This window comes from Harpia harpyja, chromosome 10, assembly GCF_026419915.1.
Source record: "Harpia harpyja isolate bHarHar1 chromosome 10, bHarHar1 primary haplotype, whole genome shotgun sequence".
NCBI lineage: Eukaryota > Metazoa > Chordata > Aves > Accipitriformes > Accipitridae > Harpia > Harpia harpyja.
In genome coordinates, this window is record NC_068949.1 from 30,764,962 (window position 1) to 30,791,355 (window position 26,394).

The window sequence follows — 26,394 nt, forward strand, 5'->3', positions numbered from 1 at the left end:
GCTGCCAGGTCAACTTGCCACAAATAAGTATAGCAGAGGCCCAAGTCAGTTTAAACCCTCCTTCTCCCCCAAAAGTTGTATATGTGGAAGCACAGGATTCCAGTGATTTCCACCCCAGCCTCAAGAGATATGTATTGGCATGATGCAGAAGCGTGTCAGAGGTGCGGGTTAAACTGGCTATTAGCTATATTTCATACTCCACAACAGTCCTATTTGAAGAGGGTTGCCTGCCTCTAGCAACTCAGTCCTGCCCCACATCATTCTGTCTGCAACACAGAGCCACCTACTGAAACCAGACTAGTTGAAACAATTCTGCTAAAAAACAGCCCAGAAAGGATAGACACAAGCTGCTGAATCCATTTAAACAAGGATTGCCAGCAGAAAAATCATCTACCAAACCACAGCTGTGATCTAAGCACACCCTTGGAGCGTGACTCAGTTTCACCTCCTTGATCACAGGAAGTCAGTTACATCATCACTCATTACCAAATTAACTCAATACATTACTCTCTTCTTTTTGGATCTCAAGTTATAAATACCCCTTTCACCATCTTTACAGAGATTTTCAATTCTATGCAGAAGTCTGCAAAGGGGAATGAAAATGTGATTCTACTTAGGAAACTAAATATAGTTATATCACCCAACATTGAAAATCTGATGATCTTCAACAGATAGCAAAAACCTGTAAAAGTTTATTGAATGTTTCTTAGTTAAGAGGTGAATATACTGAGCTTACCTGTAAGGTAAAAACTGCCAAGAGCCTTTATATTCTGTTATTTGCAATTGTAAAAGTCTGTCTGATGTTAAATAAACCTCCATCATAAGTCATTACATAATTGCCCCAATGAAGAGTATGCCTTCTGACTCCAGCTAGCTAACAGCATCCTGAAAAATCCTACAATATGCAAAGACATACCACTTTATTAAGTCAAGTCATTATTTCACTAAAATACCAGTGAGTATATCTAAATTCTGATTAAGAAGCTAACAGAAGAAAAGAAGAATCTAGATCATGGTAAGAAAGCTGAATCATGACTACAGTGAATATGAAGCACACCATGTTTTGAGAAGGCTTCCCAGAAACTCTGGAATAGTATCCCTAGCTTTTTCAGATTTACTGTTCAGTTTTGTCTCAACAGAAAGGATTGTCTAGGTGAAATCAGTGGGTGATACAGGCAGCTACACAAAAATGAAAGGGTAACTGAAAGCTGGGCAGGGGGCAAAAGTTATCCATCTTAAACAAAAACCCCTAAAACAAACAGATCAGCACACAAAGAGAAGTATCTTAACACTGAAAGACATGAGCATAGAATTCATACTAGCTACAGAGCAGATTAGTGACTAACTGTCATCACTTAAGTCACATTTAAAAGTATACCTCAAGTGAGGCATTCATCAGTCTACAACACAAGGTGCAAACGAAAAGGGGGCACAGCAAAGCCTAACAGCCCTCTCCAGCTTTATGGTCGTTTGCACAATAGTATCAAGAGCACAATGGTACAAAGTAAGCACGTGACAACTCTTGCATACAGCACGGAAGATATAGCTGTATTACTATTGTTGCTCTTCTGCCAACAGAGCTAAATACTAGCAGAAATATTCTTACCTATCCTTCATTCACACCTCAGGTTATGCCTATGGACTAAAGAAGCTGCAAGCCCTCATACTCCTCTGGAAACAGAGAAGCGTAAGCACAGCCACTGACAACTTTGTAACAAAAGATTACAACAACAAAACAATTTGGTGCTGAAATAAGTTGTGGGAACTGAAATTGCCAGATGTGACGGAGCATTACTCAGTATAGAGTAGGAGCAGTGAACCTTCTTTAAAAAAAACTACACACAGATGCAAGAAAACTTGCAGTAAACATCTATAAGATAGCCTGACCTTTGGAGTTTAATGGAAATTTTCCCAAAGAGCAAATGACTGATAAATCTCTCTCTTACTTCTGAAGTCATGTAATGTTTGCCATCATTTCAGGTAGCAACTCCTTGAATCTTACTAACCTTTTAGCTTCACATACACATCATCAATTCCATAACCTATGCCTGCAGATGTGCTTCCCAGGAGAAGCACTCAGTTTCTTTAGGGTATTTTGTGTCCAACTACAACTGGGGTTACGCTGAGCTTTTCTTTTTCCTCCTTGACAGCAACACAGGACAGAAGAAAGGCTGCTTAACATCAGGCATGTCTATTCACACTATTCCCTTTTCACTGGCAATACAAACAACTGTGCAGGTGCATTCAGAAGACAATGAAAAAAATAATCATTTTTGCTTGCCTTATTTCTAGACAGGAACAATTTCCTGGCCTACTCCATTTACATCAGCAGGAACAAGTGGCAGGACAGCAACAGCTCAGACAGCAACACTGGTGACATCCAAGACCTGTTTGACTTCCTTGTTTGTTCTTTCAGATTGCCTTCCCATTATTCAGATTTGAGAGAGACATCTGAAGTAGATACTGGATCAGAGCTAGTCAGAAAAAAACCCTTGGGATTTGGTTGATGCAAAAGTAACATGATAGAGAATACATCTTTTATGATGGCCATTCAGGATTTCAGAGTTGTGCCCAAGTATCTTTTCTGGGTAGCTACAGTGAATTCAGTTTCTATGGGTATAGTAAACAGTTTACATAGCACTGAACTGAGTTATATACAAAGTAATTTCAGCTGCTATCATCATCTTTAAGTCTTCCTCAAGCCAAGCAGTTCTGTGCAGCTTTTTGACACTGCCCAGTCTTCTCCATCTCATTTACTCCAGACCTTCTAGAATGCCTGAAGCACAGCATGTTATTGCCCGTTCGTAATCAAGGAAGTCAAACATTTAATCCACTGTACTTTGGTTGAGGCCACCCTATTCCCTCACAACTTTTGTTTTCAGTCTAGTTGAAGTTCTTTGCTTGCAAGCAGCGCGTGTGATCTGAACTTGAGAGAAGACAGCAGTCCTACACTTTCTGCACACTAAGTTTCTCAATGTCATTAAATTACAGCAGAATCTCAGAATATGCTCACAATTAATCAAATTATGGGTTTCTAGTCAAGAACATCACACTGTTACAAAGACAAACATCTGGAGATCAGCATTCTAGAGCAGCCAGCCTTGTTCCAGTTTCACCTCAATAAGAAGGTCTTAGCAGACCCGTTACTGCCCCAGATCTGTTCAAAGAATGAAGTCCCTGTTTAGGATGCCCAGTAGATCTAAAAACAATTCTTTGGTGCTGAGTGAAGAAACGCTGGGAGAACACTCGGCCTTCTAAGAAACTGCCTACCACGGGACCTTTGTTCAAAATCTGAGTTAAATTTTCCAGGTAATCTACACACAGTTCCTCAAGCTTGGCATTCCACACTATGTTGTATTGCTAAATTCACTGGAGACTGAAACATCTGTAACAACCTCTATATGAAGAAACAACAGAAACACTTCACAGTTTTGAGTGCTGCTTTGCTAGAAAAGCTTCAGATTTCAAGATGAGGGTCACTGTCCACTTATTTCCAAAGCAGCTCTTTTTCTAACTTCTGAACAGTCCTTTCAGAGAAAAATCTCTGAAATGGATTTCCTAATCCATGGCGAGGAACTGCCAACAGTACAGCCATATAAACAGTGAAGGAATTTGATACAAACTGTGCTACTGCAGGCTACATGCTAATCATCTGATCCTATGGGATTAAAAGTCTAGGGTAGCACTAACAGATATTAAAAGTTACAGGTTTATGTCTATGACACTTTGTAAACATCTTTCCTTAAGGTCATTTTTTCCTTACAGAATTCTTCATACATAAGTTTCTCTAAAAGAAAGAGTATCATGCACATATAATGAACAAAGTATGCCATAAAGAGTGAACAATAAATTGCTGAAGACAGTGTGTGCAGGAAGCATTAATAACAATTTCATGTAAGTGCCTTGTCCCCCACTACTGTCAATTTTATACCTGAAATCCTCTGCAGGTTATTTCAGATATAGCTGACTTTTTTAAAAAAGTGTTCTTTGACACCAGAAACATTTCCAGGCTCAAGGAATGTTAGACTTCTAGAACACGTTGTGCTTCAGCAGATTTGATAAAACAAACAATAGTACTCGATGGGTCTAAAATTCCCTTGAAAAGCTTGTAAGCAACCATAACAAACTTGCTTTTCTGTAAAACCACAGGAATAACACCAGAAGGGGTGAGTGAAGGAATCAGTCACTAAACCAAAATGCAGCGGGATACTAGAACAAGTGTTACAAAACACTGCACTTTCCTAACACTAGTTCTTCTGAGAACATCTGTTGAAGTAGCTAAGCCAAAGAAGAACTGCAGTCTTACCTAAATTTATTACCCAAGTACAGAGCTGGACAGTACAAATGAAAATCCAAGCAGAGAAACTATAACCAATTGCTTTAAAATGTTAGCCAAGAAGATTAGCAACAGTTTTAACAAAAGAAATTCAAACCACATGAAGAGAAGGCTCCTTTCATTTACAAGGGAAAAAGAACGGAAAGCGCACTGGAAAACTAAGGCTGCAGAGGAACCTGCAAAATCCACAGCTACACAATGAACATTGCATTCAGCATCAAATTCACTTCAGTAATTTAAATAGTTGCTTATAGTAGTATTTCAATAAGTAAAGCAATTAAATATAGTAGTAGTTGAATACATGAGACACTCCAAGAGGTAGCAGAGTCAAAAATACATTTTTAAAAATAGCACATTAGTTTAATGCTGACTTATCTTTGAACTGCTAATTACTGCCAGACAATTGCTTACATAACAGAAAACATGCAATATCTCATTTTGCAATAACTACACAATCACAAAACACATTTTAAAGGAAGCTGCATTATCAAATCTGCAAAAATAGTTTAGCATAGGGTTTCTCTCTTCCAGACAACTGGTTCCTTACAAGTACCAGAATAATGTGACCTGCAATGCAGGGATTCAAAAAACTTCAGTGTGCAATTTTATTTTTTTGTTAACACTTATTTGATGCAAGTATTTCTATAGGTATTTGACTATTTCAAGTATTTAAAAATCTCTCCTAGGACCTGTATTCATGCATTCAGAAGTCTGAAGTGGTCTTTCATAAATATCTTGAACACAGTCTAAAGATTTTATATGTTCTTGGATTAACCTACAGTTAATCTGATTAGACAAAGAGCTAAGATTTTCAAGAATGAGTGCTAAAGCTATAACACTAAATAAGCTTGGTTCATTTAAAAATCAACCCTGAAATTCTTCCTACTCCTGCACCCATTTTAAAGTCACCAATGAGCACTAGTCAGACTGCAGAAAAACTGTTTCTACTAGCAGGCTTCTGAATATGCATAATGCCAATAAAGCTAATTACATTTCAAAAAATAATAATCTATGTGCAATTAAGATACTGGCAACATTTTAATGCAAAAAATTGTTTAAATATACTAACATCCTAGTCTTGGGATATCCAGTCAAGCTACGCAAAGAGATGTGTTTGTCCCTTGCATACTCCCAAATGTGGAAGTAGGATCAGAAACTGGATCTGGAAGAAAGGGTAAACAGCATGTTAGTTAAATTCACAGAGGATACTATGTTCGGAGATGTTGTAAACATTAGTGAAGACAAATACTTAATGACCTAGAGAGAAAATAAAATTAGTCTGGAAACAAAAATGTCTCATGAAAAATAACTTCAAACACTCAATGTAGAGGAAACACGAGGATAGGGGAAGAAAAAGTAAAATGAAAGAAACCTAGAAGCAGCAACAGTGGACAGTCAGCTGAATATTTGCATTGAAAAACAGTTTGGAGTTGCAGAGGCATCAAACAGAGCAGGGAAATTAAAGTTCTTTCTACAGTCTTTGAGCCAGTAACAATAGCCATCTCCTTGCACAATTGCCAGGGACTGAAAAATTCCCCTTCACTCCCAGCAAGTGGAAAGCTCTTCTCAATGGCAAATCAAGTTCTGCAGGAGGTAGGGTTTAATTTTTTTTTAAGCAAAGTTAACATACGGTTAGCATAAGCCTACGCAGCAGGTTCTTCCAGTACTTCTGCTGCTCGTGGCTTTGTGCAGAACAGGAGGAAGCTAACAAAATTAATCCATTTTTACAGGTGCAACGCAACCTCACATTGTTCAGATTTGTTCATGTGGTCCTTGAGAAAGGAAACCAAAACAGCTAGTGCAACAACTAAAAAAACCCAACAAACCAAAAAAAACCAAAAACCACACACAACAAAACCCGCCAAAACCTTCACCCTTTACTTTTGCCTTAAAGTTACTTTCCCAAGAATGACATCCACTCATCTGTCGTGGTAGATGTCTGCACTATCCAGCTTTAAGGGCAAAGACAACAGGAGGAAAGAACCGATTCCACCTTTAGAAAGGCTACAAGAGGATCCCCACTCGCAGCAGCCACATAAATACAAACGCAGAAGTTTAAGTAACCAGCATACATCTTCCAAGAATTGTCAAGCCTTTGTTCTTCAGAAATACTACCAGGCACAAACGACAAACCATTTATTCTGCTTCATTCCCAAATTAACAGAATAGGCTAATTTTGCAGGATTTGTTACTCTCAGTAACAAGGCTTCTGTGAGGCAACTATGTAGATGCTTTATACTCAGGGCAGTCCACAGATCAAAAAGGAAATAAAAGAAAAAAAAAACTTTTAACAGAAGCCATCTTTCTGCCTATCGTGTTGCTGAATCTTAGGACAAGCTCCAGCATGGAGGCTTGTACTTCAGTTTATGCATATCATCATCACATGAAAACAGGAGAACGAAGGTTCTCCCTCCTCTTGACAACTGCTAAGCTACATGATTTCTTAAATAAGTCATCCTATGAACATCTACAGCTTCTGCTTGTGGCGTGATAGCAAGAACAAAGAAACAGTTCCTACCAGTCTGCCTCATCTTTGATAGAGGCTGGTTAGTCCTACGTATTTCAATTCAGATTCAAACGACAGATTATCAGGCATCCCTCAAACCAAAGGCACATGAAACACAGGGTATTGTAGTACCATTTTAAAGCAGTTCAAACTATAGGGACAGTACAGAACCAAGAACCACATCATCTCATTGAAGAACTCAATGCACTTCAAGAACATGTGAGGCTTTGGACATGACAAAAATTAACCTTTGCTTTTGGCACCAGAGGACATAGGCAAAGTATCTATGTAATCTTTTGCCCCTTTTGAAGGCTCAGTGCTAGCATGAGGCAAAACTCATGGAGGCAAAATCCAATCAAGGCTATAGATTTAAAGCACAGTCTCATGAGCATATCTTTCAGCAGTAACAGCAGGTTTTGCAGCCCTTCCCTTCTCTCTTCCATCACTCATACCTACCCCTGCACTCCATGAGTTTCAGTTACACTGGTGCAAGTTCATGAGACTGCATAAGGGACAAGACAAGTGATTTTGCTCCCCCATGCCCCCTCTCCTTTTTTTTTTTTTAAATAAGTAACTTCTGCAAGTTCACCTTGCATAAGAATGGCTGTTCAGGGTTAAGACAAAGGTTTAACTAGCCCAGAATCCCAATTCCAATAAGGGCAAAGTGTAAGTGGCCACACAAGGGGTTGCCTTAATGCCATTGTGAAAAGCATGCTCAGCAAACCCCAGAGTACATCTGCTTAGGAACTAGAAGTGTAGCTACTGCTTAAGAGACTGGTCAAGAACAGAGTATGCACTTACTCTGATTTGTTAGATGTGTAACTGCCTTGGACTCCTTGTAAGTGAAAAACATGGGAGATGTGTATTACACTGAAGATGCTGGAGAATCAAGGCCTATTAGAACAGGAAGGAGCTAGAGTCAACAATACCACGTGCTGCATAGGTTTTTGCACAGTGTGCTGCTGAGAACAGACAAGACACACAGAAGCAGACCAGATTCGTGCTCCTGCAGGAGAGACCACCACATGGATCACAAAGCTCCAATGGAAGGCAAAGGGACCTACTGCTGAATGAGCAAATGGATGTGTTCTGGGAATGGTTCTTATTCCAGTTCTCTCTCCCGAACACTGTGCTGGTCTGACATAGCCCTGTTGTACTCCTTGGTCAACCATCAGAGTTGCTGGCTGACAAATCTCAGCAGATGAATTCAGCAAAAGTGCTGAACTGCCCTTAGCTCTACATGATTTTTTTCCCTGGTGACTCCTGTTTGGAAGCAAGCCCTGTATCAACTTTCAACCTTGTCTAAAGGCAAAAGCCCTAAACCAGTAGCCATTATGAATATGGACCCTGACTCAATGACCACATAGAAAGTCCAGTCCAAACCTGCTCAACTCATACATCTTGTGATCAACCCATGGATCCTCTGTGGTCGGGATTATTTCTCAGTGAAAAGGGAAGATACTGAACTAAAACAAGAATGCTTCACAGTGGTCTGGTGTGATGAGGGGTCAACTACCCTCAGGAGGTTCCCATGGCTAGAAATCTACTGCCTCTGCCATTTGGGAAAGTATTGCCCCTGAACAAGCTGATTCAGCACTGGTCCATCTCCCCAATTGAGATCATAAACCTAAAGGTGTATGGTAACCTCACAGGGATTGCTGTCATTTCCTTAAAGCCCAAATATGCAGATCACCCAAGCAGGTAAACAGAAACCCTTCCTTTAGGCTAACATTCAAAAGCATGCCAACTCTAATCCAAAAGGAGAAGAATTAAGATTACCATTATGCTGTAGGGACCAGAAACAAGAAATACCTATGAGAACCACTAGTAAGGGATATAAAGATAGACTGAGCTGTTTTGATCTCTGAAAGCATCTTCTGCTGACAGCAACTAGCAATGATCCTAATGTCTCCATTACAGCATCAGTTTCTCTGTAAGTTTCTGTTAATTTTATGAAGAACATAAACATTGGATAAAAGATTTTTATCTACTCACTGGAGACATACTGCAACTTGAGGCACATTCACTAGCAAAGCACCATCAAGAGCAGAATGAGGCTTGCCTGACTCGTGCTTTAGAAGATGAAAAAAAATTTAACAGCAGTAGAATGTGTGTGCATGTAAAATGCATGATGCCAAAATATACTGTGTAAATTCTTAATTACAAGAAGCAGAGTAAGAAGACTCAAAATTCCACAACTTGCTTATCCCAAGTTACTAGAAGACAGATTACTGCAAACTGAAGGTTACTGTAAACATGGAAGTTCACTCTGCAGCATGTCTCCAATGTCTTGAAGCTATGTTTACTGATTACCTGGCACTTTAATCCATGATAAATCCACCTCTCCACTGAAAGGGCTGATCCCATTCATCCTCCCCACCCCTCAATTTGCATGGTAACATGACAAGATGGCTCAGGGATCAGTTCCCTGATCAACCCACCATGCATCTACACAAAGTGAGGGCACTAGCACAAAGGAGGTGGTATGATCACCCCTCTCTACAGCATTTTAAATCTACACTAGATTAAAAACTACTATGTAACCATGAATCATGTTTTTACAAGAAAATTCACTTCCACTGCTATGCATCCCTTGGATGTGTACTCTCTTCTCCTGTGGTAGAACCAAGGCCTTTCCTGAAAGATCTTCTATATTGGCTGGCATTAAACAACTGTACTCTCCCATACTGCTCATTTAGGTTAAATGACATAAAATTGTGATTTCTCAGAAATTACCATCAGGGTTACTGCCCAAACCTGTATCAACTGTAAATGCAATGCAAATTCACACAGTTTGGCAAGGGCTGTAGATTGACTTGCAGTTTGTTCAAAGTCAGGGTGAAATATTTTATTACAATTGCTCTAGCATAACCTCTCCTTTATTTAAAAGGGAAAAAAGTCTACTGAATGTTTCCTGTAGCATCTTCTACACACACTATATATCCTAAATTTGATATCTAAACTATAATCAATAAATATCAATATTTTCTACTAAAATAGTCATTTTGCACAGAGAATAATTTCATGCCTTTTCAGAAATCTGACCCTCTACAAACTTGCTTACATTACTGTGATGCAATACAGTTAAAAAAATAGCATAATGTTTAACTTTATTCTGGAAAAACAATAACTCATGGCTCATAAGCCAACAGTGGTTCTATTAAATGTTCTTGAGGGCCATTTTCTGATGTCAATTTCCTTAAAAGAAAGGTTCTCTCATGAATCTATCTAGGCAAAACTCTATGCTGTCCTAACCCTTAACTCATTAACTGAAAACAATAAGCTTTTAGAAGTTATCTGGAAAAAGCTGTTCTATTTGGCTTTCTAAGCTTAAAAACCAAAAAACCAAACCACAGAACCTGCCTGCCTTCTCCCACCAGTCTCTCCCCAAACACTATCCTCCAAGTTTTAAGCTAGAACTCTAATAAGCAAAGGCTTCAAACACATACATTTCTTTCGCTCTCATGGGAAGATGACAGGTACTTACCTGAAACTGTTTTTCACCTAGAGTGGGCAATATTTCGTCTGTTTCCAAAAAATGCTTTAAGATATATTTGCAAGACTATCAGAGTTTAGTCTGTAGTTCCAGTACCTTAAAAATAAATAGCCATGATTTCCCTTCAAACAGGTCTCTTAGTTATGCTTACCCTCACCCCATCAAAAAAAGAACAAAAATAAACCCACAATCCCCCTGAAACCCCAAAGAAACACACACAAAAAACCCCAACCATCACACCACTAGAAACATCCATTTAAGACTACATTTTTATGCAAAATTTATTTCACTGCTCTGGCTGACCTTCCATTTTTCTTGTCTCTGGATTTCACAGAAACATCTCTCAACTAAACTAACTATACCATTTAGTATGACACTCACAGCCCACTTAATCGAGAGGCAGAACCACCAAAACTTTTTAATTCTTTGTTTTAGATGCACCTTTACATTCCTTCAGTGGATTCAAACAAGGCAAGTAATTATACAGCTATTAAAGTTTATAATCTCCTTTTCTAAAAGCATTCTTTGTGAAGTTTGACCCTCATTTATGCTAAATCTGGATTTTCAAAAAGAGACCTAGTTTTAGAGAGATATTCATTTTCCTTCACTGGTTCTGAGAGGAAAGACTCTTGGGATATTTCAAGGCTATGATGTCCTGTTAGCTCATATTCAGCTCTATCTTGTCTACCTCCCCTCAGACTGAACTAATAGGGAGGAGCCACCTGAGTAAAAGAATGCATTACCAAGGAGATTTAAAGTCTGTAGACAAGTATTTTGCATGTCATTTTGAGAACGATAGTAAACTTATGACCTTCTGTGAGGCCACCTGAAGTGAAAGATCATATTCCCAAGACCATCTGGCTCATTCTGCTTTAGCCCCCAACCCTACACCGCGTGTGGACTGACAGCAGAGAGTGAACTAGTTATTGCACTAACAGCCAAAGCCCATTTGCAGGCTGGCTGCCACGCTGACAGAAAGCAGGAATTTGTCCATAGGAGAGCCTCACTTGTCACACCTAACCACCAGCTGCTCCAGCAGGCACCAGTGCCCTCTTGCAGCCACTGTGAATAGATGGTTTGTAGCTCAGAGGCATAGGACACCACTTGTAGGAATTCTTCCACATACCCAAATCCACCGCTTTCGTTCAGGCCCACTCACAGCTAAGGTCCCATGCAGCCTGCTCACCCTAAACTACAACCTCTCACTAAAGCCAAGGCTTATCAAACCCTGACTTCAGGGCCCAGCTTACAAACAGACCCTAATATAGCTGCACTAGCAAAACTATGGGGCAGCAAACCAGTGTTCAGAGCAAGAATACTTTTTTTTTTTTAAAGAAAGTTTTGCCACTACCAACAGAATCTCAAAACTATGAAATAAATTCAGCACTCTTAACCCTGCAAGTCTGCCAGTACAAACCAGCTCTGAAATTAGCTCTGTCTTCTGCTTACAGGCAGAATCATGAAAATCTGCCTAGGCAGCACCATGGCATGCTGAGAGCAAAGATCTATCTGCCTTAAAGATGAGATCAGAAAACCACTCATGTCTTCCCCCATACTGAATATGAAGGAACTATTCCTCTTCCCTTACAGCAACGGAAAGCCCCCCAAGTTCCAGATACTAGAAGAAGGACAGACAGGAAAGAACATCAAGCAGGATTTAGTGTTAGGATGCTGAAATAGCCATGAATATGATACGCAGAAGGTGCTGGTTTCTTGGGAACTAGTGATTTTGCATAGACTTTTTTTTTTTTAAAGTAGGTTTAGTAGTTTTAGTCCTGAAAAAAAAAAAATCCAAAAATAACTGCTTACTTTCTGAAGTTTGTGAAGTGTCATCACAAGCACATTTAGCTGCTAAAGTTCATCAACATGCCAGTAAGTATAGACCAAAGCAGCTGTGATTGACTTCTCCCTACATGCCTTCCCCTCCACCATCTCCCATTATATATAAAGCTACATAAGGCATTTCCTATCCTAGGGGCAGAAGCAGTCCTTAGGCTACAAGGAGTTGAGAAAATTTAAAGCCCTATCCGCTGTTCTTATTCGGAGCACAAAATTCAGTTCAAAGTACAAGCAGCAGGAAGATACGAATTCAAGATTAGTCACAGGCAAGCAGATGATTAAGGAACAAGAACCAATCTGTTTGTTATAGGCAAGGAGTGCAGCCTCCACAGCAAAGTAGACTACAGTTCTGCAACATCTTTAACTTACGAAGTCAATTTTTAATCTAATTTGAAACTGAGTAACTTGTTGAGCAGAGTAACCTCTGAACTCTATATTCAATTTTGTACTGTTAGCACGCTCAGTCTGTGACCTCAGCTATGGTTCTAATAAAATAGAGTAAGCTGAAGAGTGGTCAGGATGGAGACTATTTGGGCTTTGATACCCAGAACAGTAGTGCACCTAGGGATTACCAAACAGCCTAGTGTCCATTCCATACTTCAAATACCTTCTAGTCATTAACATAAATAAATTCATGTCCTCCTGAGACCAAAAAGGTGGTTTACCTGTTGTTTCAGGGTATCTGCCAATGCACAGCACGGAGACTACATCAGTTATGCCTGTGTATTCAAAATTCTGTTCACAACCATGTAAGGGAGGAGTGCTAATGAAATTTTTAGATCCAACACAAACTCTGTAGCAGCAGTTTGGCCTTCACAGCAAGGTTCTTGGAAGGGAAAATAAGGAAGCCCTGAGTATAGGGAGTACAGCACTTAAAACAGACCTACTTAATGCCACTCTAACCTTTTTCCAGAAGTTAGCTTTCAAGTTGAAGTTTTCCACGGTTAGTCTCCTCCGTGACACCCATTTTGGGATAAAATATACTTTTAAATAGCTAGGTATGAGAAAAGAAAGGAAAGATAAAACTCAATCCTAATCTAATAGATGAATAAATATCAGCTCATACTCCTTAACACCTACAGCCACTTTGGAAAGGAAAAACAGTCCTTGTTTACAAATCATTTAGAGCAGTAATTTTCAAACTGTGGGCTCCTGAAAAGCATAAAGACCCCATGCAATTTAAACTATTGGCAATAGCCTTGTTTTTCCACAGTTGCTTCTTGCCAACTCCAGGTTGAAAACCACTGATTTAAGAGAGCCCTGGCAAAACACAGTTCTTCTCTCAACGGTTTTAGGCTTGTTCAAGAGATAAATACAGCATTCCTGCTGAATTCAAAAGATCACACACAAAATGGACCTCCACATGGCCTGTCTCATCTGAGCACTGAAGCCGTTCACTCCCAAATCGCTGCACATCACTCAAAACAAATTGCAGAGGCAAGACCAAGGGATTAGATTTTGTGAAGAGTTTACAAAAATACTCCTGTAAGATATGAGAACTAGGTTCTCATAGCATCTTACCATACAGTTCCAGATGATTACATTTTTATTACTTCGTATGAATGCACAGGATTACAAGGAGGGCAGAAAAGTATGAATAACAAGAGAAATGTGCGGGCCGTAGTTAAGCATTTAACCACAAATACTAAAATTAGTGTTATACTTGCTGTAATTTTGCCCCCCAAGTATAAGCTAGAATAACCTAAACGTTCATGGGAAACATTTCAGGGAAAAAGTTACTTTTTCCCCCTCCAAGAGACTTTGACACTTCATTTTTACAAAGGCTTGGTACACTTGTCTTACACAACACCTTTTGCAGTATGGATACTCATCTAAACCTACACATAACCAACATTTCACACTTAGTTTTTCCCTCACACTTTTCCGTCCTTCACTCACTCTTGTAATATTTTGAAAGATAGTAAGCTACAATATGCAGATAAATGATAACCACTAAGGTCACTGAAACATTCCACTTTCAGTTGAATAGGAAAACAACTTTTCCAAAGGACACTTAAAACCAGCAAGGGGCACTCCCCTTACTTGGCAGTGAGGTCAATTAGATCAGGAAATGGTTATCAAAACAAAAGTGCAGGTTTTTTTCTAAGAGAAGTTTTCCTCACTGCCTCTTTTTGAAGTGAAGACTATCAGATGGCTGTTCTTCCATAAAAAATAAGTAAGATCCTTGTGAGAAACCCCAGAAGAGAGACTGTAGTATCATATAAACTTAAGTTTCACTAATCACTTCAAAATATAAAAGAGAAAGCTAGGGATAAGGTAGATATGCTCCTCCTTTTCTAAAGGATGTAAAATGGAATCACTGCTTTAAAAAGATTGCTTTTAAGCTTTCTTAGGTCAGAAAAGGAAATGACCTCCATGCTTTCCTATTCTCTTGCTTTTGCAGAGCAAAATGGAAGTTATTAAGCGTCCACCTCTGCAAAAAGTTTTCTTCACGCAAAGGATAAAATGGCATGTTTTCAGAAACGCATCTAGAGATCATGATAAAGCATCTCCTAGAAAGCAGTTTTCATTGGTTTTGCCACAATTACAAATATTAACCCAGGAGAAGACCAGACTTGAGACAAGGTCTGCTGCAACACTAGCTTAGCTTCAACTTGTTCATGAGAAGGACAGAATAACTGCCAAAGAAGCCAAGAGCCAAGCAAGCCAGTTTGCTATGAGCATTTAAACAAAGCCAATCCATTTTGTGTATTCCAATATATTTATATATTTCTTAAGAAGCCCAAGACTGCAGGACACAAGGCACAGGCTGAGAGGGCTCTTCGGGCCACAAGACTCCCCAGCTGAAGCATACAAGCACACTACTCCGACTGATCTGTAGCTATCCCACGACAAAGTTTCAAAACTCACCCACATGTTTGTCCGCACATTAAGCACAGGCAGAGTACATAAGAGCTTTGTGCATACGAATTGCTACGGAGAGTTTTACAGCTGCAGGACTAGCCTGTTCTTGCAAAGCAGGAGGCTGAACTCGAAGTCTATTACACAGGTAACATAGCAAGCTGCCACCTGTCATGTATATACAGTAGCAAAGGGAGTCAAACAGCACATTGCTACAGGCTAATGACTGACACCACTATGTGCTCAGAAGAACAGGGTGAAGAGCATTAGCGTTATGTACTGGCCTGGAAGTATTAGCGTGGGGAATTGCAGGCTGTGGGCTGAAACTTTCACATCCTTTTGTTAGTGTAACCAATGAAAAAAGAAATCAAGAAATGAAGAACTCTGTAGCTTAACTACCTGTTCCTCTTCCTACTCTGTCAGTTACTCCACTTTTGAAACATGAGCAGCACCCTAATCTAGTAACAGCAGACAAGGGCAAAAGACCACATCATATAGACTCATCCATGCAATTCTCTCCAGCTAGATATTGAAACGCCTGTACTACAAGTGTACACAAAAAATGTTCAAAGAGAACGTGGAAATTTTTCGTTAGTAAACTCAGCTCAAGAGTTAAGATTGCCTGGTGGCCTCTGATGTCTTTCCACACTGCTAGATTCAGCTTCTGAAAGCTTCCTTTGTTAATGAATACTAGGCTCTTGTCTAGTCCTCTTTTCTCCCCCTCTTCTCCCTCCCATAAAATATCATGGTCCTCAGGGCATAAGGAACATCCTTTGTCTCCCTGCAAGTCTTTCCTGTGCAGCCACTTCGCTGCTGCTTTTGGAAAATGCAACAGGAGTACCATCTTTTCTTTCCTCTGTAAGAAGAGTAGAAAAAACAGATGGAGACATCATCTAACAGCAATTTTACTACATAGGAAGTGGTGTCCTGCAGAAATGTTGCAACACCATAACTTCCACTTCATCTTTCATGTGCCAGCAGTGTTGATGTATAACTTAAATCTACTACTCAGCTTTGAGAGCTGAATGTTTTTGTCAACTCACCATAAAAGAACACATGATACTACACAGTATACAAGGCAAACTAAATCTGAGGCAAAATGTAAATGACTTGAAGATGTCCAGAGAAATATCAGTATAGCATTCTTCAAGAGAAAAAGAAAGAAGCTGAAGCTTTCATTTCCCAAAAGAAGCTGAGGCCACATGGATTTATCGGAGAAGACTGAGGAACCCCAGAGGCCTGCAGAGATACTGGGGAGAGGTGGTGTAAAGCTGCAACTTATTAATGGAGGTACTGGATGAGAGCATCCAACATGGTTGGGAAAGCAAAGCCCACAGTTCCTTATCAGGGAGAAAGCCTGGTATAACCCACGGCACTTTGAAGAGGGAGACTGAAGCAATCTTCCTGCTACTGTAAGTGAACACGATGCATGCAGAAATTAGCACTTATTCAGCAAATGACAACTTGTATTTGTGCATGTGTGACAATACCAGTTGAATAGCCTCAACTCTTCATTCTCTGCCTCTCCATCCTCTGCAGATGTTGTAGGGAAAAAAAAAAAAAAAAAAGATTGTTTTTCAGTCAGGTCTAGTCAGGGAACTGATTCACCAAGCTGCCACACATAGCTGTGGCAGCACAGAGGACTATTTAAGCCAGCTTAGACGGCACTGCTATCAAACATAACCAAAGTCTGCAGCGCAGTTACAAGACAGAAGATGCAAACTAGAAAACTCCCTGCCTTTGGAGAAAGCTATTCTGTTCTCTTCTCCCCTTTGCTTCACCCCATAGAAATGATCCCAGCCACTGCTTCAGATGAGCTCTCCTGCTCATCTCATTCCTCACTGGGATGACTCAGGTTACTAAGCATCACCAGAAGATTAGCTGGTTTTGCAGAGTCTTCTGTCAGTTTAGTATAAACAAGCACTACCACCCCTTTTGGCCAGAGGTAGAGCCTAGATTGGCTGAGCCCACCCCATCCAACCCTGCCCTCAGAAAATCCCAGAAGCTTTGTATTTCTCAGAGAATTAGAAATACCCATCCCAGTAACCTTTGAGAACCAAAGCTTCATCCTCTTAAGAGTGAAAATATATATATATAGGAGGGTGAGGAAGAGGATTGGAAAGTCCCCTGTAAAATACTGCAGTAGTGTCCCCTCCACCCCAACCAGCATGACTGGGCTACCTTTCTTTAACCCTACTAAATGCCTGGTTTTCCTCAAACCTTGCCTAAACTGAGTTTTAGGAAGTAATCTCATTGTTATTTTACATTAGCCACGAAAGAACACAAGTTCTCAGACAAAAAAAACCAAACCAAAACAAAAACTGAACACCAAAACAAATGACAGTAATGTCTGGATGTAAGATAGCCTAAGATGGCAGAGCATTAAGCCATTTAAGTACTATGCAATAAGGATTCAGACAACTGAGCACAAGAACTGGCATTTTGTATCATCCATTCTGAGTTAAAGTGCAGTTATTGTATTTCTGTACATAACAGTGTTAGGATTATCACCAATATATGGCACAAACCGGCAAAAAATGGCTTACAAGTTTTGAACAGTCCTTCAGGTACTCTTTTAAAATGGTGCCATACCACAAAGCTGTAAATCTGTAGTATATATATCTCAATATAAATACTACAAAGATTTTATCTAGGTGGATTTGGACTATTTCCTGCACGCACAGAACGGATTACTGTAATTCATTTTGAGAAGTTCTATTAAAAATGGATGATCTCTGAATGTCATTAGCTTTTAGTTAGAAATTAAGCCAAAAAACCCTACACTTCCAGCAGGATGAACATGTCCCAAGAAGGAAACCTCTCACCTTGCAGTGATAGTTATTACTTCACACAAATTAAAATAGATTTTTGTTCAAATGCAAACCAAACCAAGTGATTTGGCCTAGTCCAAAATTTCATGTCACAGCCACCAGAAGAACTCAAGATGGTATAATAGAAAGTGGTTGTCAAGATTTTTTTGAGTATACTTTTGCTTGGTTGACATAGTCCTTCTCAGGGTAGAAGGTATTCTTCATTTGCAAATAGGGAAACAAGGGCAAATCTGAAGTGACTTATGGAGAATCCGAAGAGATATTTGAAACAGATCTAGATACATCCCCCGCAGTTCAACTTCTACTGTTCTTCAGATGCATACCATCCTTCCATGCACATTTAAAGTAAAGCTAAATATCAAGCTGTAAATTTCACTCCTTACAACTAAAGATTTTTATTTTTAAATGACAGCTGCCTCAATTTTTTTCCTGGCATAACTTTGTCATAAGAGGGTAATTCTCCCTCCTTGTATCCATCCTGCCAACAGGCAAAAATGTGCGTAGACCAGATCTTCTTGAACAAGCCTTCAGCTACAATACTGTAAAGTTTCTGTACAATGGATTTATATTAATAAAAAAAAGCCACAAGCTGCATTTACATTACATGCAGGTTGAAATAAGGCAAATAGTACCACTTGCACATTTGCTGGGGACATAGCTGGGGGCATATCTAAAACAGATAACAGTTTAGAATAGCCCTACATTTAAACTTTTACTTTCGCACTTACTTTAACTTGCTTTTTATTATTATTTTTCATCAACATCAGGGCTATAATAACCTTTCTCATTCTGAAACAAAGAAATACATTCTGCCCTTTGAACTAGAACTACGTTAAACACTTGGAGACTCAAGCCTACTTCCAAAACAATGAGATAACACGGCTAACTGGAAGCAGCAGCTAATTCATATCACATACAGGCTGGAACTATACCCAAGCAATAATCAAGATAAGAAAATGTAATAAAGATTTCAGAATGATTCAACTGTTATACACCTTCTCTTGATTAATATTAGCTTCTAATACTTCCTGATATATCACATTTCTTTCACAGGATCCACGCTTTAGTCCTAAGTATCTAAGGTCACTGAAGACCACCACTATTCAACACATTAGCACACAGAAACAGATCAGGTACTTAGGTTCCAGTATTTCACCAGCAACAATCATTTTAAAAAAAAAAAAAAAAAAAAGGAAATTACTTCAGCTTATTTTCACAGCTTAAGAGTGAAATCAACAGCTAAGCAGCATCTCAATGAAACACTGACAGAGCTCAAGATGATTGGAAATCTTATGTGAATGTTACAGGTTCTCCCTTTAAATCATCATTTTGCTCCCCAAACTAGGATCACTGCTGAAGAGAGCTAATACATTCCCTCCCTGCTCCCACCCCACCCCACCCCACCCCCACCCCCCAGGCTGTAATTCAGTCAGGGAGTCTCTAAGAGTACAGCTAATATTTAACAAAGGGCCAAGCATCACCAGCTAGTAGACATGTATGCGACCACCTCAAACTATCACTCTAGTAACCACACAGCATTGCAATGCTATTACTGCCTGTATAAAAGGTGTCAGGAGGATTTCAGGGATCTGTGGGTTCTCTCTTCCCTCTAACTCCCCATTCCTTACTGATCTGATCTCATCAACCATTTCCAATTCAGCAAGTGTCTGAACAGGTGACTGGAGGCTGGGAGAGGGGAAAAAAAAAATTAAAAAAATAAAACCATCACAAAGATTTGTCTCTAGGTATCTGCTTTTGGCCACCAAGAAAGACACTAACACTCAAGACTGGTACAGAGAACACACATGTCAGCATCAAATAGTTACCCTCTGGCACACCGTGTCTCTAGAACCAAAGTCCTACCAGGGCATCAAGACACTACGACTGCTCCCGGCTACCCTCCCATGCTGTGCTTCAACAGCCTCAATACATCTCACTGCAAAGGGAGCTTAGACACCCCTTCTCCACACTTCCCTCCACCTCCAGGCCATGGCATGCTGCTCCCTCAATTGCATCACTGCATCAACGGAACTGCTCACAGACCTGTCCCCCACCAGCTGCACCACCTCCCCCTCCCTCAAAAAAGAGCCTGAAATGCATGACAAGGAAGAAAGGTTTAAGCCAGATCAGTTCCCTGAGCTACCTCCCATAAAAAGCTGTGCTGGCACAACTGAAGGTGCAACTCGGTGGCAGTTCAAGATGATCTAGATCTCTGCTGCTTCGTTCTCACTCTTTTCCTTTCCACCAGCTATGCATTCTCATCCTCTTCCTTGTGCTAGCACTGGTATTTGCTTGACCCGACAGTGAGCCAGTCCAGGGAGCTATACTAGCAGAAAATTATTCTACTCCCTCCAAAAGAAGATGTTTTCTGCTAGGATAGCTCCCCTGAATTGGCTCTTGATGGTCAAAGGTGGTCCTTCAGCCCTCCTGTGTTTTTGCTCCCCTTGAGAGCACAAGCTTAGTTTGACAAACTGTCATGAAGCCACAGCCAAAAGAGCAGCCTATTGGAGAAGCAAGAAAGAAGAGAGGAAAGTGAATTACTTAAGCCATTTTTAATTGCCAAATGTGCTAGTTCAAACCACAGACTTTATTTTTTCTGACTACAACACTGTGTGGTATTAGAATGACTTTTCAGGGAATGATGCTAACACAGAGAATCCCACACACTTCAGATTTACTTTCAGAACTAAATATGAATGGGTATTTCTGAAGTAACAAGAAGGATTTTCCAATACTCTGCCTCCCCATGTTTATCTATCAGTATTTATTACAGGACCAATTTCTTAAAGACTTTTACAAATGGTCAAGGTGAAACAGAACATTACATCATTTAACAGGTCAACTTCCAAATCTCAAGGAACATTGTCAAAACTCACTTAAAAAGACAACAGAGATATATTTGGGGCAAGGCGTTAAGATCACAGCATAATTTCAGCTGGACATCCTGGGCTAGTGCAATAAAATAAACCTTTTAGAATTCTATGAAAAAATATCAAAACCAAAAAAGGTAACAATTAACACATTTACATGACCCAACAATTTGTGCAAGATTCATACTAAGAACAGGGCAGGTCCGAAGATCTCATAAAGCTGATCAATTTGAGGTTGAAACTATTTATGACATAGTGCCATCAAGATAAAAGTCACATAGCACTGTTACACTTTGGACTTTTTTTTTTTTTTTAAATGGTTTTGTACTTTACCTCCAAAAAATTCCAGTCAACTCTGTGCTTAACAGGATTCACAGTATCTTTTGTTAAACACACACAGAGGGACTTCCACAGAGAGAAATCTTTTGGACGAACAAAACATACATCAAATTTAGGCACGAAGAAGAGATATGGAAGGGACAGAGGCAAAATCAACTTCTCCAGGAGCTGGCAATTTAAACGGCTTCAGGGAAGTGAAACAGGGTGTGTACAAATGGGGGTGGCAGGGGGTGGTGTTGGTGTTTGTTTTAAGTTTTAGCACGTAGGGTTGCTAAGAACTTTAATAACATACTGTTTTCCTTGAGTGTGTAGGTAATACAAACTTCTCTAGCTACCCAAGATTTTCCCAAAGAACAGCATAATGAACAGACACAATTCTTGCCTTTCACCCCAACACAAGATCTGCAACAGCAGCTTTGAAACTGTCTTTCCCCCCCCCCCCCCCCATTTACTCCTCAGAGCTATCTGGTTAAAACTCTGAGCAGCAGGACAGCTCCACTGGAGGATTCAAGGACCTAGCAATAAAGCAGCAAGGACCAAGAGGAAGACAAGATGACATGCTGCAAGTAGGGAGTTTAGAAAGGACTAGAACAGGTGATCCGCGGCAGCCGAGGTAAGAGGAGATGAGAAAAGGAGATAGAAGTAAAATAAATCCGGTTCAAGCAGAGGTGGAAGCCAACAAAATGTTCCTAACACAGCAAAGCTAGAATAAAAAGAAAACCCCATAAACTGGATCTAGAAGCATCACTAATTGGTTGGAAAGAAAACCCAGCACTTTTGTGTAGAGGCTGAGTTTCTCAGCAATGTATTGCCCTTGAATCACTTTATGCTTGAAACAAGTTAATCACTCCTATTAATCTGGAGTTAACAAGCATCTAGTGCACACTTGTATATTACAAAAATTTAAACATTTAGATGAAGCCAAAAACATATACGGCAGCAGTTACAACTCCTGGTGTAACCAAAAATGGTGTTTCAAATCCCTGATAATGAACTAGGATGCTGAGCTAACTGACAATAAGAGGTTTAACTCTGCACACAAGGAACTAAAGTGAATCTGTGAATGTTATTACAGATTACCTACCCTGAGCAGTCACTGGCAGATTACGGCCATATTTGCATATATAAAAATAAAATGTGCTCAATTAAAAGCAGGAGGCCAAACAAGAAGAGACATACCAGTGTTCTGGTTAGAGATTTTTAAGATTACTCTGGAAGTTCATAGTCTACTGTTGTCAAACCTATTTTACTATCTTTGCAGACACCCACCAAATTCCTGGCCTAGAGCTGGCGTTTATGTGTATGTTGGGACCCGTAGAAAGGGCCTCCATTTCTGACTAGGGAAAGAGAAAAGGGCAAAATCTGTATTTTGAATGGAGAAAGTTACTCGAGATGAAAGGGCACGGGGGACTTCTTTTTTCAAAAAACCCAAACATCTGACTGCAAGGAGCCTGCATAACAACAAACGCGCACAAGAGAGGAGTAGGGGAAAAAAATAAAAGGGGGGGAGAGAAGGAAAAAAAAAAAAAAAAAAAAAAAGAAGAGAAAAGCAATCACACATCCTTTTAACCCCCGCGGCCCCGCGCCAGATTCGCGGCGTCAATCCAGCACCCCGATCCACAACTTTCCGCCGGCCCCGCTACCACGCTCCCCGTCTCCCCGAGCCTCCCCCCGGCTGCTTCGCCCGCTGGGGCGCGGGGCGGGCGCGCCGCCGCCGGCTCCGGGGCCTCCCTCCCTCCCGCCCGCCTCGCCTCACAGCGACGGGCCGGGCCGGGCCAGGCCCGCCTCGCCTCCCGCGGCGGCGGATGGGCAGTGACAGGCGGGCCGCTCCCCGCCGGCGGGCGCGGCCCCGGCCCCGCCGTAAACAAGTTTGAAGGGGCCGCGGCCCGGCCGGGCGGGGAGGAGCGGGCGCGGCGCTGACAGGGGCCGCACAAAAGGGCAGGGCAGGACCCCCCCCCTCCCCGGCGAAGGGCGGGGCCCGGCCCGGCGCCGCTCGCCTCACGGCGGCGGGGGGAGGGGGGCGGGCCCGCAGGCCGCGGCGCCGCTCGCCTCACGGGACACCCCCCCCACCACCACCACCACCGGCGGCGGCGGAGCCTCCCCGGCGCGGCCGCCGCCGCGGGGCCCGGCCCGGCCCGGCCCGGCCTCCCCGCCGCGCCGCCGTCCCTCACCTACACAGTGAATGAGCTTGTGTCGCCACGAATCGAGCTGGTGGCGGACGCCGCGCCTCTCGATGGAGCACTGCTGCCGCCCGCACGGGCTCGCCATCTTCTGGGCGGCGGGCGGGGGTGGGGGTGGGGGCGGCGGCGGGCACGGCCAGGGGGGCAGGGACGGGAAGGAAGGGCCGCGCGCCGCGCCGCGCCACGCCCACCCGCCGTCAGCGCCCGCCTCGCCTCGCCTCGCCACGCAGGCGCCGCCGGGACGCGCCCCGCCCCGCCCCGCCGCCGGCCCCTTCCCGCCGCGCGCCTGCGCCCCCGCGGCCTCCCCCTCCCCGCCCCCCCCACCTGCCCGCACGTGCGGCGCCGCCGCACCCGCCCGCTGGGGGGGCGCTCTGTCCCCCCGCCCCCCGCCTTCCGTCAGGGAGCGGGGCAGCGCGCGCTGCCGCTGCACCCCGGCGGCGGCCGCCCCCCCGGCCTGGCCGGAGGCTGCGGTCCAGCGGGGCCTGCCGCCCCTGAGCGGCCGTCCCTCCCCTGAGGGATGTCGCACCCCTGAGGGGACATGCCACCCCTGAGTGACTGTCCCTCAGGCAACATCCCACCCCAGAGGGGTCACTGTCCCCTGAGGGGACATCCCGCCCCCGAGGGGGCCACCTAGTTTTCTGTCAGGAAGAGTTGAAGTCTCCTCATCCGCTCCACGGTGTAGTTGGAAACACCAGGTCTATTGGTGGCCACAATGAAAAGGAAAGACAACCGGCTGCAACAGCCAAGAGGCCTCCCGATACCGATCCTGCCGTGACAGCTCCCCGACACAGCCACCCCCTCTGTTGGAGCGGCGTCCATTTACTCTTCAGCCTTACACCGCAAGAACAAAGACCTCCCTCCAGCGTGAGCTCAGATGTTGTAAGGGGGTTGATGATGCAATAACACCACTTTTGATGGCAAGCGGTGAGCACATTGATAGGCAAGGGAAGGCGTGGTACCGCCTGGTGCCTTGTGCAGGAGGAAAACATCAGCACCAGCTTTCTGCAAGCTCAGGGGAAGAGCTCGGAAAGCTGAAATGTCTTACCCCAAACCCTGCCGCAAGGCCAAAGACAAAGCCCAGGAGTCGTGGCCTTTATCCCCCCACCCTAACCACCGGAGCCATTACCCTCACCTTGCCAAGCCACGCACAATTAGGGAGTTTGGAAGGCGGAGAGGTCAAAGCTGGCTGTATCCAGACGTGGTAGTAGGATGTCCCAGATAAGATATTTCCTGTGGAGATAGAGAAGTGTTTAAGCCGCCATTCAGGTGCAGTCGCAGCTGCAGTAAGCCAGTTGTCCTATTCAAAGGGAACTCCGAGAGGCACAGAGCAGGCTTTTGGTACATGTAGGCAGGAGAGCCATGAGCCTGTCCTACAAAAGGAGACCGGGACAGCTCAGTTTGGCTAGTGCAGCAAAAGGAAGCAAAACTGAAGTGTGATTGCTCTGCCAGTGTACGGGGGAAGGTCCAGTGGGGAAAGGGTGTAAATTCCAAGGAAGGGACGGAGCTATCTGAAGCCCAATGGTAGCATAAGGACAGATTATTAATTGGGTCTTAATAGCCTCATGGAGAAAGTCAGAGGATGGTTTCTAACTGTAGGAGGTGGAACTTCCCAGATCAGACAGCAATCAGAGTAGCAAGAGGCAAAAGCCCGATTCAAGATGCAACTTCCTTGTGAAGAGGGCAACGTGAAGCTTGTTTTCATGAGCAGAGCAGACAGGTTGAGTGACCAGGGAATCCCAGACCTGGTTTGAAAGCCATTAGTGGTGGAAAGAAGGAAGGCATGACCTGTGGAGAATTTCTCTGCTACAAACTGTGGTAACGCTCTTTGGCACCTCTGCTCTGGAATGGTCCCCTTAGCTGCACCTCACTCCAGTTGTTGGTGATAATCCTGGTCTTCGTTCCACCCCTTTTTCAGTGCGATGAGCCATTGGAGTCTACGTGTCTTCATTTCCAGCGTCCTTGTGCTGGCAGTGGGGAAACTTTCTTCCACTCAAAGTTCAGACATGCCTCTTGCTAGAGCCAATTCAAAAGTCTGTTAGGCACTGTACTAACCACAGAAGTACTTCTTCTTCCCTGGGAGGTAGTTGATCTAAACAAAAGGATTGCAACATGAATGCTCTAGACTCCAGCAGGGAACTTCTGTCTGCAGTCTGGATGGTAGCTAGAGCAGCAAGTGGACAAGCTGCTAGAGAGGCTAATGGTTGCTGACCTTGCATCTTATCAGTCGTCCAGATACACCAGGACTAGTACCTGCCCACTGTGGTCTTCATGAGAGCCCTCCTGCAAATTCTTCCTTGGAAGATTCTTCTCTTGCTCCGATGCCCACAAAATAAACTTGGTGGTGGTGAGCTTGCTCTCAGCATGGCTATTGGCCATCAAGCTGTTCCTATCTCCTTCTTTCTTCTGCTCTCAGTTTGCGTCCCTGCTGTGACAAGCAACTGGGTCATATGATGCCGGTCTTAATTTTATCAATCTCCATTTGAGAGCAAGTTTGGTTTCTTGCTACCGCTAACTACTTTCAGGAGGCTTCCCCCAAATTTCCCTTCCTTAGTGGCTGCAGACCAGCTCCTAACATACCAGTAGCCTGTGTTCCTCAGTCTACTTACCTGCAGGCAGTGCTGAAATGCTCTTTTAAGCACCTTTTCTCCCCAGCCTTCCCCTAACACACTTACGTGCACAGCCTCCACGTGGCCCTCATTTTTCTAGGGTGGACAAGATATATTTCTGTAGTTCCTTCTGTGGCAGTTTGACTATTGCCCAGATGCTATTAGCTGTCCTTCGGTGCACCTGATCGGTTTTGAACATACTTTTCTTGAGCAAGCATGCACAGAATTAGGTATGCTTTTCCACAAAGTGCACCTGCCCTCTGGAGAAAGTACCTTGCCTGAAGGTCACAAAGTTGTAACTTTGACTTAGGACCCTCGGTGGCTTGAACTGTTCTGGTTGTGTCCTGCAGCTCTATCATCTGCCCTGTAGCTGGAGGCTAGCACTCGCACAGCAGAGCTAGCAGGAAGGAAGCATGCGCTGGCTGGCACATGCACTGGCTGGCACATCTTGCTGTGGTTATACTATCTTTAATCTTGACCCCCAGCACTTATTAATAGAGAGTTCCAGTTTTGTTGTTCTCTTTTTTTG

At 42.7% G+C, this 26,394-nt stretch overlaps 1 protein-coding gene across 9 annotated transcripts in view; it reads right to left on the reverse strand.

Moving 5' to 3' along the window:
* Window positions 1-23,434, reverse strand: part of LCOR (ligand dependent nuclear receptor corepressor) — a 91,013-nt gene extending 67,579 nt beyond the window's left edge. Inside the window, exons 1-2 of one of the 9 annotated variants that reach the window (XM_052799082.1) lie at window positions 23,255-23,349; window positions 5,406-5,498 (exon numbers count right to left, since the gene is read on the reverse strand). Coding sequence is in view for 2 of the 9 variants with exons in the window: in XM_052799081.1 (XP_052655041.1) it covers window positions 23,251-23,347 (97 nt within the window). In the remaining 7 variants the exon portion in view is untranslated. Of the gene's footprint in view, window positions 1-5,405; window positions 5,499-23,250 lie in introns of those variants that run through there. The other 8 variants (XM_052799084.1, XM_052799081.1, XM_052799086.1 and 5 more) reach the window with 8 other exon arrangements.
* Between the last annotated feature and the right edge of the window lie 2,960 nt (window positions 23,435-26,394).